This window comes from Acomys russatus, chromosome 22 (genome assembly GCF_903995435.1).
Source record: "Acomys russatus chromosome 22, mAcoRus1.1, whole genome shotgun sequence".
NCBI classification, from domain to species: domain Eukaryota; kingdom Metazoa; phylum Chordata; class Mammalia; order Rodentia; family Muridae; genus Acomys; species Acomys russatus.
This window is the reverse complement of record NC_067158.1, coordinates 26,971,998-26,983,448: the sequence shown is the minus strand read 5'-3', so window position 1 is coordinate 26,983,448 and position 11,451 is coordinate 26,971,998. Positions and strand designations below refer to the sequence as shown.

At 55.2% G+C, this 11,451-nt stretch overlaps 1 protein-coding gene across 1 annotated transcript; it reads right to left on the bottom strand.

Annotated features, from left to right (window-relative positions):
- Nucleotides 1-1,292: 1,292 nt before the first annotated feature.
- Hmx1 (H6 family homeobox 1) lies at nt 1,293-4,519 on the bottom strand. Its single transcript, XM_051165304.1, has 2 exons — nt 4,141-4,519; nt 1,293-1,921 (listed from the first exon to the last, which is right to left on the bottom strand). The coding sequence occupies exons 1-2, from the start codon at nt 4,517-4,519 to the stop codon at nt 1,293-1,295; spliced, it is 1,008 nt and encodes a 335-aa protein (XP_051021261.1).
- Nucleotides 4,520-11,451: the final 6,932 nt, after the last annotated feature.

The following is an 11,451-nucleotide window of genomic DNA, read 5'->3' as shown; positions in this document are numbered from 1 at the left end:
AGGCACCGAAGGACTGACTCCCCCAGGCCCCTGGCGCCTTCTCCTAGGCTGTCTGGCGCCACCTTGGGCGCCCCAGGCCAATGTGGCTTGGTGGACTGCACATCTCAGCTATGGGGTGTCTGCTTCTGGGTGCAGCGGGGAGGGAGACAGGTTTTCCAAGGTCCTCTGTTAAGACTGAAAGTGACCTGACCCCTTCAACTTTGAAATGCCCCCTCCCAACTAGGCTCAAATGTACACCAAATAAAGCACGGTCCACCTGTTGGTAGCAACAGCAGTCGGTTTCAGGGTAATGGAGATGGGTGACCCTGGTGGTCTACACTGTTCAAGCAACTTCCCCTGAGAGCCCACATGGAGACTACCACCAATGGAGCCAGCATCCCAGTGCCTTGCTGAAGAGCCAGAGCTTTGTTTTGGTTCAAAGAATGTCTACACACATGTTTTTATCTGTCCCAAGTGCAGGCAAGGGCAGTGGCCACAGGGCCTCATGAACTCTTGTGATAAAGGGTCAGAGAGCCCTCTCTGCCAAGCCTTTGGTTTCAGCCCTCAGAACTCTTTCACACACTATCATCTTTACATCCCTACTTCTCACTCTGAACCTTTAAGCCTTCTACAGAGATGCAGCTGGGCCTCCTGGTCTGGAGCAGTTGAGTGAAATTTAGGATGGCTCCAGCCTGTCCGCCCACCTACCCCAGGGTTGCCTGAGTCCCTGGCCAGTTTTGGGGGGTAAGCACCCACTCACTCAGGCCTGCTACCAGAAGCATGTCTGCCCCAGCGACCACATAGCAGCGAGTCCATCCAGAAAACGTCCCTTTTTATTCCATATGCAAAGAAGTAGATTAATCACAGGAAAAAAAAAGTCTTCAACAAACCAAGAGAACCAAGGCAGCCCAGGAGAGAAGCCCTCTTCGGAAGAGAGGCCCAAGATGGGTTATCCCAGTGCCTGAGGCTCTCTGCGCTGTCCCTTGGAAGAGGGCCCTGCTGTCTAGATTCCTGCTAAGTCCCGAGAAAAGGACATTCCGAGTTAGGGGCAGGATGCCTAGGGACAGTCACTATGCGGTTCCTTTGGCCAGCCCGTTCCAAGTGTCCGTTTGCTGCCAAGGAGCACGCATCTGCTCAGCATCGCTTTCCTCCGAGCCAGGCTTCAGCCCTGCAGCTGGCTTCGAGTTCCCGCTGCCGCCGACCGGTACACTCTGGAGCAGCTGCCCACGGAGACGGCCCACCGGAAGGACTGCGAGGTACGCGCGGTACCTTCCACCGCCTCCTCCGGGAGCCCCTGCACTGAGGGCGCCGGCTCACACTAGCCCCGGCATCTGCGCACGAAGAAAGGGCACCGAGGCGGCGGCCGGGAAGGCGGCCAGCGGGTAGGCCAGCGCGCCCGAGAAACCGAGCAGCGGCGGTGGCGGCGCGGATGCCGGAGGCGCCAGCGGGAAGGGCAGCGCGGGCCCGGAGGCGGCCGGGGGACTCTCGTGGTAGAGCACAGGCACGCGGACCAAGCGCTGTGCTCCCGGAGGGGACAAGCTGGCTGCCTCCAGCTCTGCCGCCAGCTGCCGCTTCCACTTGTTGCGGCGGTTCTGGAACCAGATCTTGACCTGCGTCTCGGTGAGCTGCAGCGAGGCGGCGAGGCCTGCGCGCTCCGCGCTGCTCAGGTAGCGCTTCAGGTCGAAAGTGGACTCAAGCTGGAAGACCTGGCTGCGCGAGAAGACCGTGCGTGTCTTCTTCTTGCGGCCACCGCGTGCCTCCCCTGCCGCAGCCGCGGCCACTGCCGCTGGGGCCTCGGCCAACTCCGCAGCCTCCTCCCCGCCGGCCGCCGGGCCTTGCGTTGTCACCTCCCGCGGCACGGCTCCTGTCCCTGGGCACCGAGGCCAGGCGCTGTCTGCGCGGCCCATCTCCTCGCCGGTCTCTGGAGAGTCCCGGTCGCTTGCTGCAGGGGAGAAACCGGTATAGTGGTAGGTTCTAACGGCTGCCCTATAATAGTCACCGAGATTGGCTTCCTCCCACCTTCAAATCCCCAACGACTACTATGCCACAAACTGGGAAATATTCCTTGTGCAGGGGTTGGGGATTCCAGCACTGTTGGGGGTGGGGTCGGGAGGGTAGGAAAGTGGCCAAGACAGAAAGGGAAGACCTAGACTGTAGCAAACACGCGGCGGCACACACCCAAGAGAAGGACAGAGAGAAGAAAGAAAGAAAAAAAAGGCAAATCCAAAAGGCAAGCGGACTTCTGGGACTTCTGGCAATCGCAGAAAAAGGCAGGCGGAGGCCCTTCTTTGACTGATGTCTTTCAAAACTTTGAACGATGTCCTTCAAAGTTATGCATACACAGAGACTGACATACAAGCTAGTAGCTAGGGGCCAAAGCCTCCCAATACTCACGGGGAACAGACACCAGAGAAACAAACGAATGCACACTACCTCAAGGAAACTCCACTGGCACAACCCTGACACAGATACCCTCAGAGACAGGCCCTCTGTAGCAGCAAAAAAACATGCTCCAGAAAAGCACAGAGGAAGGTTTTTCTGCAGATCACGGCATCCCTACCCTACCCAAAGCATCTCTTACATTTGCTTGGGATCCTGCCTACAGAAGACCTCAGGGCTCATGCTCCAAGTCCTAAGATCAGGTCTGTCAACTGAAGTCACCAGGTTAAAGAAGTTCAAACGGGGGGGGGGGGGGGGGGCTGGTTCGTCTCTAGATTTCTGGGCCCATGAAACCAGCTTCAGGCCAGCCTGTCTTCTGTCTCTCTAATGGATTAGAGGTCAAGGTGGGTTTTGGTCCAGGTTATGCCTCAACATGGTGGGCTTGTGTGCATGGCTAAAGACTGCCTGGTTTCCTTGGAAGCATGCTGATTCCCAACTCAGTGTCCACTACAAAGTCATGTAGCAGGATGGTGTCTACACAGCCAGGCCTAGGGCTTCCAGCATCCCTACAAAGATACCCAGAACCCCTACACTCACAGAGGTCTATGTGCTCCCACAGAGTGCAAATCTGAGAGTTCTGATAGGGACAGGGAATTCTAACCCGCATGGTGCGAAATAAGGAGGAACTGCCTCTGCCAGGGCTGACCTCTGGGTTGCAGGTGAGGATGGCCCAACTAGAAGGAAGAATAAAATGTGTCCTGCAAGGGTCTCATCATTGGCTTTCAGAATATTATGGGGCCCTATTTAAGTTTACGTAAAGAAGGCAGGCATCCCAAGCCTCAGCTGGGAGACCTGTTCTTTTACACCAAACTAGGAAAGAGGGGGATATTTAATGGAAAAGAATGGCCCCAGGCCACCCCAAAGCCCCTGGACCTCCTCACTGATGGGTCTCAGAGTCTAACTGGAGAATCTTTAGCTATATAGAAGTCTGTGTGTATTGAGGGGCAGTCTGGCAAAGAGGGAGTGGGGTGGGGGAGGTTGAAATCTCTTTCAGAGTCTTCTCAAGGGTTGCTCTCTAAACAGCAGGCCCTAAGAGAGGTAAGCATCCTCTGGAGACTGGCAGAGTCAGGATGTCCAGGCCAGAGGGGTAGGTGGGTTCGGGGGCTGAGAAGCCCCCCACCCCCATTCTCTGAGCCTTCTGCAGGAAACAAAGGCCAAGGAGGGGGAGGGGCAAAAAAGAGAGACGGGTGGAATGGATTCTTCAGAGTGGCCTCCCACCAGCCTCAGCCTTAGGTCCTGAGAAGACCCAAAGGAAGGCCCAGGCCCAGGCCCAGGCCCAGCTCAGACTCTGGCTGCAGCCAGAAGAGCAAATAATATTTTTAGGGACCACAGTTGCTATTGACAGTCTCCCATCCAACCCCCATAACTGTGGCCCCTCTGCTCAGCCCCCTTTTATTTCAGTGCTTAACCTCGGAGTCTCCCCTCCTCTGCTACCCTTCCTATTCCTTCACTTTCTTTTCAATTTCACTGTCTCAACGCGCTCCCTTTCCCTCTCCTGTCTTCCCGCGGCCTAGACTGGCTTTAGTACATTCCTGCTTGCAGCACTGTCCCTGGTCTCCAACAATTGCCCAAGCTGGTGTTCCAAAGGGGTCTCGTACCACCCAGACCTCAGTACACAGAAGACTACTAGCTTGGCTTACCAAGCCCGAAGTCACCAAAATAATGCACACGGAGGAAGCAGGGCCCTGCTCACTGCCCACTCCTTCCCGCACCCTCACTCACTGTCAGGACTCAGAGCACCTCCGTAGCCGCCGTGAGCCGGTGGGTACCACCGCGTTGCGCCTCCGCAGCTAAGCGCGAAGGGCGGCCCGGGCCCGGGAGGCGGCCGGGGCCCTAGGCCCAGCGCCCGGGTCCTCGCCTCCCCGCCGAGCCCTCTGCCCGCGCGTAGCTGTCGTCGCCGCTGTAGTCGCTGTCGCCTCATCTGCTCTGGGTCCTCGTCCTCGGGGTCATCGTCGTCCTCTTCCTCTTCCTCCTCCCGGGCACCATCGCCTTGGGCTGCGCGCCCGGCACCCTTGGCCTCGGCTGCCAGCAGGTTCTCGATGAGGAAGGAGGAAGCGCGGGCTGGCGTGGCGCGCCCGGGCTCGGTCAGCTCATCAGGCATCTCGGTCCCGGGCCCGTCGGGCAATGCTCGGATCTTGGAGGTGGGAGGAAGTCTCTCTGGTGCCCCGGGTGCAGCCGCTTCACAAACCCCTCTGGGATTGTGGCGCCCGGCTGCCCAGCGTACGCGCGGGCTGGTCCTGGACAGCCGCAACGGGGAGCGAGGGCGTCGGGCTCCACAAGGCGAGCGTCGGCTTCTGCGCTGCGCCGGGCTGGGCGGGAGCGGGTGCACGCTGACCGACGTTCCCGCAGCCGCCGGGCTAGCCTTTCTCGTTGCCGTTCGGGTTGCCGCCCCGGCCGGCCTCACAGAGGCGGAGAGGGGGCGGGGCCGGGGGCGGGGCAGCGTGGGCACGGTAAGCCTGGAGGACCCGCTCCGGCCCAGAGAGAGGCCACTGCAGGAGGCGCCGCCCGGCTGAACCCTGAGCGCAGGCAGCGATGCGGCCCAGGGCAGGCTGCCTGGTAGTCGCGCGGGGGCTACCCCGCGTGATGCATTCCGCCTGTCCCCCGCACCCGCGCTAGGGAGTGAAAGAGGGCGGGGCCTCGGCTTGGAGACCGGTCATTGGCTACAGGGTCGCTGTGACGTCCATGCTGGCCAATCGCGTTGGAAAAGAGCAGGACTCGCCTACTTAGAGCGTGTCGGAACCCGCAGAACGCGCGGTTTGTGCGTGAGTCCTTGTGACTGTGTGTTTGCGCGCGTGTCATAATTACTACTGACTTGGCCGTAGTCTTTTTTTTTTTAAAGACCTCGTGTGTAATTTAAAAAGGGAACCCTGTCAAAACAATGTTGCAGAAATGCGGCACGTTTTAACACTCGCGCATAACGAAATACGCTTTCGGTACCATCGCCGCGCGATGGGATGCTTTCGTTTCTCGGGCTCAGTCTCAGCGTGTAAAGAGACCCAAGCCTGAAGGGCCGGTCCCTGCTCTATGGTGTCGCGCTGGGTAGGAACCGGTTACATCTGCCCTAGCACCTCCGTTGCCTGGCTCTCTTTCAGGTTGGTGAAAGCTTCAGGCCCAGCCACTGAGTGGGACGGGAGGTCTTGAGGGACAATTCTTCCTGCCTCAGTTTCTTGCCCTGCACAGAGTGAGTTGTCTTCTCCTACTTCAGGAGCAAGGCTTCAGAGGGTAACCCAGACTTCGCTGAGGCCCTCGGAGCTGTGACCCACTTCCGACAAGAGCAGGGGACAGATGAGTCACTGAGCAGAGCGCTTCACTGGACGCGGGTTATTACGGAAAAGCACATACAGCTGCTCCGTGGGGGTCCCCAGCCAGTGCCCAACAAAGGGTGTCCCACTTTCCAGGATGGAGATTGCAGGCCCAGAGCTTCTGCCTGCTTTGCTTAATCTTCCCAACAAGCTTGGTAGAGGGAGCATCACCCTATACTTCAAAGGGGGAAGCTAAGGGGAAAAGAGAACCCCTTCTCCTTCCCACGGTAAGTGGCTCTCGAAGCTTGGAGCCCAGTGCTTGCCCTAGGAGGAAGGATGAGTGAGCTTCCTGGCTGTGGAACATTTAGGGTCTGCACCCTGCCGCAGCCTCTGATGCCCACTGCCTGGTGCGGATGGCTGGAAACTCCGGGTGGAAAGTGGGCTTTGTGCACACTAGGACTCCATTTGGGATCCATATTCTCTGCAAGGCAAGAAGGATCCGTGGCAAGCAGACACATCTCGTAAATGAGGGCTCCAAGTCAAAGTTAGGTGTCTTGGAGAGAGTCTCAGTCCCCCAGGTGCTACTACTTCCTTGGTGTCCCGAGGCTCCGAAAGACCTGTGTAGAGTAGCACCAAAATTCGTTGTAGAATCAGGCACAAATCCTGGGCGGCCAATCGAATTTGTGTGTTTGGGTTTTTTGTTTGTTTGTTTGTTTGTTTTTTTAAACGGATGAAGAAACTGAGACCAGAGGGGAGCCCTACTAAAAATGGCGGTGGGGAGAACCTTCCAAGCTCTGCAAGTTCCAGGCTCCCCTGCGGGCAGCACTTCCTCCCTGTAAAGCCTGTAAAGGTTGTGTGGCTCTTAACTTGGCCCCTTGCTGGTACACCGGGGATCAGTGCTGCTCAGGGTGACCTACCTGGCTTGGTACCTACCCTGTGCGTTGCTGCTGATCCATCACTCTCTCTGGAGGCATGCATGGGAGTTGTGCCTCAGCGAGGGGCTGTGTTCTGGACTGGGGAAAGGGCACCTACCTCTCTTGGCTCAGGCTTGGGAGGCACTAGCTGGCACCTGATCTGCTGACAGTAAGTGGGCTGTTGGTTGCCACTCAGGAATAAGGTGTGTATGTGTAAGGAACTGGGGTGTATGTGTCAGGAACACCCAAACTGACCCATTGGGTGCTCACCCAGGTCCTGGGGCCAACAAACTCAGCCTATATGTAGAAGAACAGAGGGCTGTTTGAATCACTGCCTCAGAGGGTCAGCTCTGAGGCCACCCAGCATATAAGCCAGAAAGACTAATTTGTCCCAGTCCAAGGCCAGTTCAGCTGATGAAGTAAGGCAGCTAAGCATTATCCTGAGCAGCAACTTGTGGTGCTGCCTTGCCAGCCCTCAATGTCCCTGGTTCCTTTTACATTCTAGGCAGAGTTCTAGGACTGGGGGACTGTCCCTTCCCCAAGCCACACCCATTCATGGTCTCACACACACACACACACACACACACACACACACACACACACACACACCTACACACATACAGCTGCTGCTGCCGCTGCCGCCCAGGCTGTGGCTTCCCCTCCACTTTGTCTTGGTGCCTTAGTCATCTCACCTCTCCTGTGTGCTGGGATCTGTCAGGAAACCTGCCAGCTCTGAGCAGAGTCTGCCTGGCCCAGAGGCCGCTGATCCCAGATGTCCTCCTGTGCCTCAAACAATCTCTAGATGACTGATAGGCCTAGTAATTGCCAGTCTGAAGCTTTAGGGGGACACGGGATAGATGGAAGTTTTCCTTTGAATTTTCATTTTTGTGATTTTAAAACCCATTAAAAGATATTTTGACCTTCGCCTGGTTGAGTGTGAGGATGGGGAATCTGGATGTAAAGAGGGCCAACTGCCCCACATCCACACACCCAACCTGGTAAACACAACAGTGTGGTTTTTTTGTTTTGTATTGTTTTGTTTTCCAATCCTGTGTTTCAGGAGGTTGTGTGTATCTGGGACGCCACCACCACTGAACCACCCACCCAGACTTTTAATTTTTATTTATTTATTTTATTTTTTGTTTGTTTTTTGAGACAGGGTTTCTCTGTGTAGCCTTGGCTGTCCTGGACTAACTTTGTAGACCAGGTTGGCCTCGAACTCACAGCAATTCCACCTGCCTCTGCCTCCCGAGTGCTGGGATTAAAGGCATGCCACCACCACCACCACCACCACCGCTTGGTTTATTTTTACCTTTTTAAAATGGAGTTGAGGGCACTGGTGTGCTAGGGAGACATACACAGAGCCTAAAGAGCTCTGTCCTGCTATTTCATTTTTACCTACTGTGTGCTAACTTGCCATCCCCATGCCAAAGATTCTGTTACTGTGGCCAAATGAGGTTTCCCAAACCTGAGCCAAATGGCACACACATTCTCCAGAGCACTCAGGACTCTGTGGCTCATGTAAGGCTTGTCCTCAAGTGCAAGTGAGGGGACCTGGTAGCCCCCATTCAGGCAAACAGTGTCTGGGACATCTGAGGGATCCCCTACAGAGCCTCTTTACTGAGGAACTCAGGGTGACAGGTAGAATCTCTAGCCTGGCAGTCATATCCATTGTTCTACAGAGGGAAGCAGAGATAGTTCCAAGAGAGTTCAAGGGTAGGGCATCAGCCCCACCCTTCTGCAGAGGCAGTTGGAGAGGCACTTTTGTTGGACAGTAAGGTAGGCTGATGCTGTGGTCAGGACAAGATGCATGCTGAAGAGGTCGCTTCCTTCCCTGCAGTGGCTATGCCTCCTGGAGAGACTTGGGCTGCCTCTCTCTCTGCTATCATAGATACTGGGGGTGGGCAGACAACACTAACACTTTCAAGTCACTTCGGGCAGCTGTGTTTTCCCAGGCCTCACCTCCTCCCAGTAGGGAGTTCATCTTATTGCATTTCTGGTTGTCAAAGGTCTATGTCCACTGAGAAAGAAAAGAAACCTGGGAATGAATAACTTGGGGAGCTAGAGTCAGGTCCTGGAAAGACAGCTGCTAGCAAAGAGGGGCCAGCAGGTCCTCTGCAGGGCTGGATAAACGATAAGGCTCTTAATTTGAAAAGCAATGGGGAGCCACTGAAGGTTGTTACACTAGAGGTGTAAAGCTACTAAAAGTGAAGAGTGCTGGGTTGGGGGTAGTGCATGCTGTGCCATGCCTTTGATCCCAGCCAGCACTCAGAGGCAGAGGCAGATGGATCACTGGTCTACAGAGTGAGTTCGAGGATAGCCAGGGCTACACAGAAAAACCAACGGAAAAACCAACGAACCCCCATCAACCAACTAACTGAAAACACACACACACACACACACACACACACACACACACACACACACACACACACACACACACCCTGGAAGAGTAATCTGAAAGCCAGAATAACCAAATGAGGGGCTGCCTGTTGTGCCTAGGACTTGCAGTGAAGGATAGTGGCTCTTCCTGGGCGGCTGACACTCCTCAGGCCCAGCCAGCTTTGGCTGTAGTGACACACCTGCAGCAACTGTCTAGCTGTGTCTTTTCTCTTCTATCCTCTTGGCTCAAGGTGGTCAGCAGCCAGTCTCTGCAATCTTGTTGACAGCCACACAACCTCTCCCATATCACAGCCAGGAGGAAAGAGTTTCATCCTAAGAGTTGGTAGATTTGAGCCAGGCTCCTGTGTCTACACTGGCCACTTCAGCATCTTCAACTGCAAAGGGAGTTTAAGACATCCATCATCCAGGGGGTAGGATTCTGTGTAGTCCACAGTGTGGACAAACCTATGTTGTATATTAAAAATAATCTCTTTTTTTAATGCAATGTTGGGGGTGAAGTTTTGTTTGTTTGTTCATTTGTTGTTTTCAAGATTGAGTCTCACATAACCCAGGCTGGCCCCAAACTCACTATATAGCTGAGGATGGCCTTGAACTGCTGGACACCTCTACCCCCACCGGCCTCTGCTTCCCAAGTGCTGGGATTGCAGTCTGGTGCCACTGACTGCATTGCTAGTGTTAGGAATCAAATGCTGGTGTGTTAGGCAGGTCCTCTACCAAAGGAGCCCTTGGGCCCATCTAACTCTGTGAAAGTTTCCCCCGCATCTGACCCTGTGAAAGTTTCCCTTTCAAACCAGAAAGAGGAAGGGGGGATTTCTCTGCACTTAGCGATCAGGAGGCTGAAAGAGAAAGGGAGGGATGGAGAAGTGTTAAGGGAAAGGAAGCGGGGAGGGAGAAGGAGGGCAGGGAAAAGAACAGGAGGGGGAAGGACAGAAAGAAGAGCAGCTGGGAAAGTAGACAGGGAGTTGGGGTGTGGAAGCTGAGGTGGGCCAGGGGCCAGGGCAAGGAGCTGGAGGGAGGGAGCTTGGAAAAACAGCCCTGGGTCCTCACCTGCTCTGCAGAGCTAACAAGCTGGGTGGGTATTATCCTCTGCCTTTCTCCAGGGTCCTATGCTGAGTTATAGCTGAGGCAGCCTCTCAGCTCTCTGGCTCTGTTTCATTTCTTTGACCCCTCCACATTTACCCACATTTACGTGTGCACATGTGTAGCTGGAACCCTTCCCAAAGACTGCAAAAAAGCCAAGCTGCCCTGCCCAGTCTCTAGGAAGGAACAGTTGCCCTACCTGCTCCAAGGAAGACAGCACCTGTGCTCTGAGTGGGCACTCTAGCCAGGACAAAGCTATGGCTGAAACAAAGCAGTGCCTTAGTGACTTGGACTCACCTTAGTCCAGGAACTTTCAGAGCCCTCTGCCAGAGGAGTAGATAGACCCTGATGGTCATACCTTGTGCTCACCCTGCCTAGGCTTGTCACTGTGTCTCTTGGGGCCAGGAGAACCTTCAAAAGTGAATTGAATACCATCTCCCTTAGCACAGATTCTCCTGGCTAGTCAGTCCACTGACCCATCCATTTCACCTTCCAGCCAACTGCTACCTTTCTGACACCCCTCCCCCCCAGGAATAGCAGGCCCCAGGGCAATCTGCTGTTAGAGTCTGGGATGCCCTGATGCTTTAGCAGTTTTTCTGGAGACAGGGCATTCTATCATGGAAAGCTAGAAAGCATCCACTTCAGTCCCAGCTCTGCCTGCTGACCAGCTGAGAGACTCCAAACACAGCCTCCTCCCTCAGCAGGTGGTCATTAGGCTCCCAGGGCTTGTGGCTGGGGTGGCTTCAGGAGATCTGGGGCCAGAAGAAAAAGGGCTGCAAGAAGAAATAATCTGAGATGGATGACAGACAGCCAGATGGATGGAGGCTTGGCGGGAGGCCTCCTTTCTCCTAGAACCTGCTGGGGCGCTGCCTGCCTAGTTCAGCTCTCTGGATCCCCCTCTTACCCCAGCTGTGGTCATTTTAACACTGGCGGGATGTCTGGTTTTAATGTGAAGAGCACCTCAAAATAGGAGCAGGCTTGGGCTCCACAATGGAGCACAGATTTCTCTTGGAGTTTTCTGAATCCCAGGGGATCACCAGACAGCTCTGGCTGTCCATGACCCTGATTGGAAGTGACTTGAGGTTGGGGAAGGAGGTTGGAACAAAGGGCAGGAAAACTTTTCCTAAGCACCTCAGACAGACTGAGCCTTCTGGGAAGCAAAACTGGGAACCGAACAGCAAGGGATCCTGAAGGTGTGGGCAGCTCTGCGCTCTGCCCTGGATAGGATGCCTGTGGCATCTGAGCAGGGAGTTGTGCCATCTTGGGAGAACCTGAAGGCTTAGTTATCGTCCCTCTTGATGGCCAGGGTGGTGAGGGATTGGTATGGAGCAATCCTCCCCTCGATTTCTAAGAGTTTGACAGTTTCTGGTGAGTACTCAAGAGTTCCACAAAGC

Bases quoted from the DNA above. Each gene is read 5' to 3' on its own strand.
- Hmx1 (XM_051165304.1), bottom strand. From the start codon at position 4,519: ATGCCTGATGAGCTGACCGAGCCCGGGCGCGCCACGCCAGCCCGCGCT. The intron at 1,922-4,140 runs GTGAGTGAGGGT...TCTCCCCTGCAG, and splicing joins AGGTGCTCTGAGTCCTGACA to CAAGCGACCGGGACTCTCCA.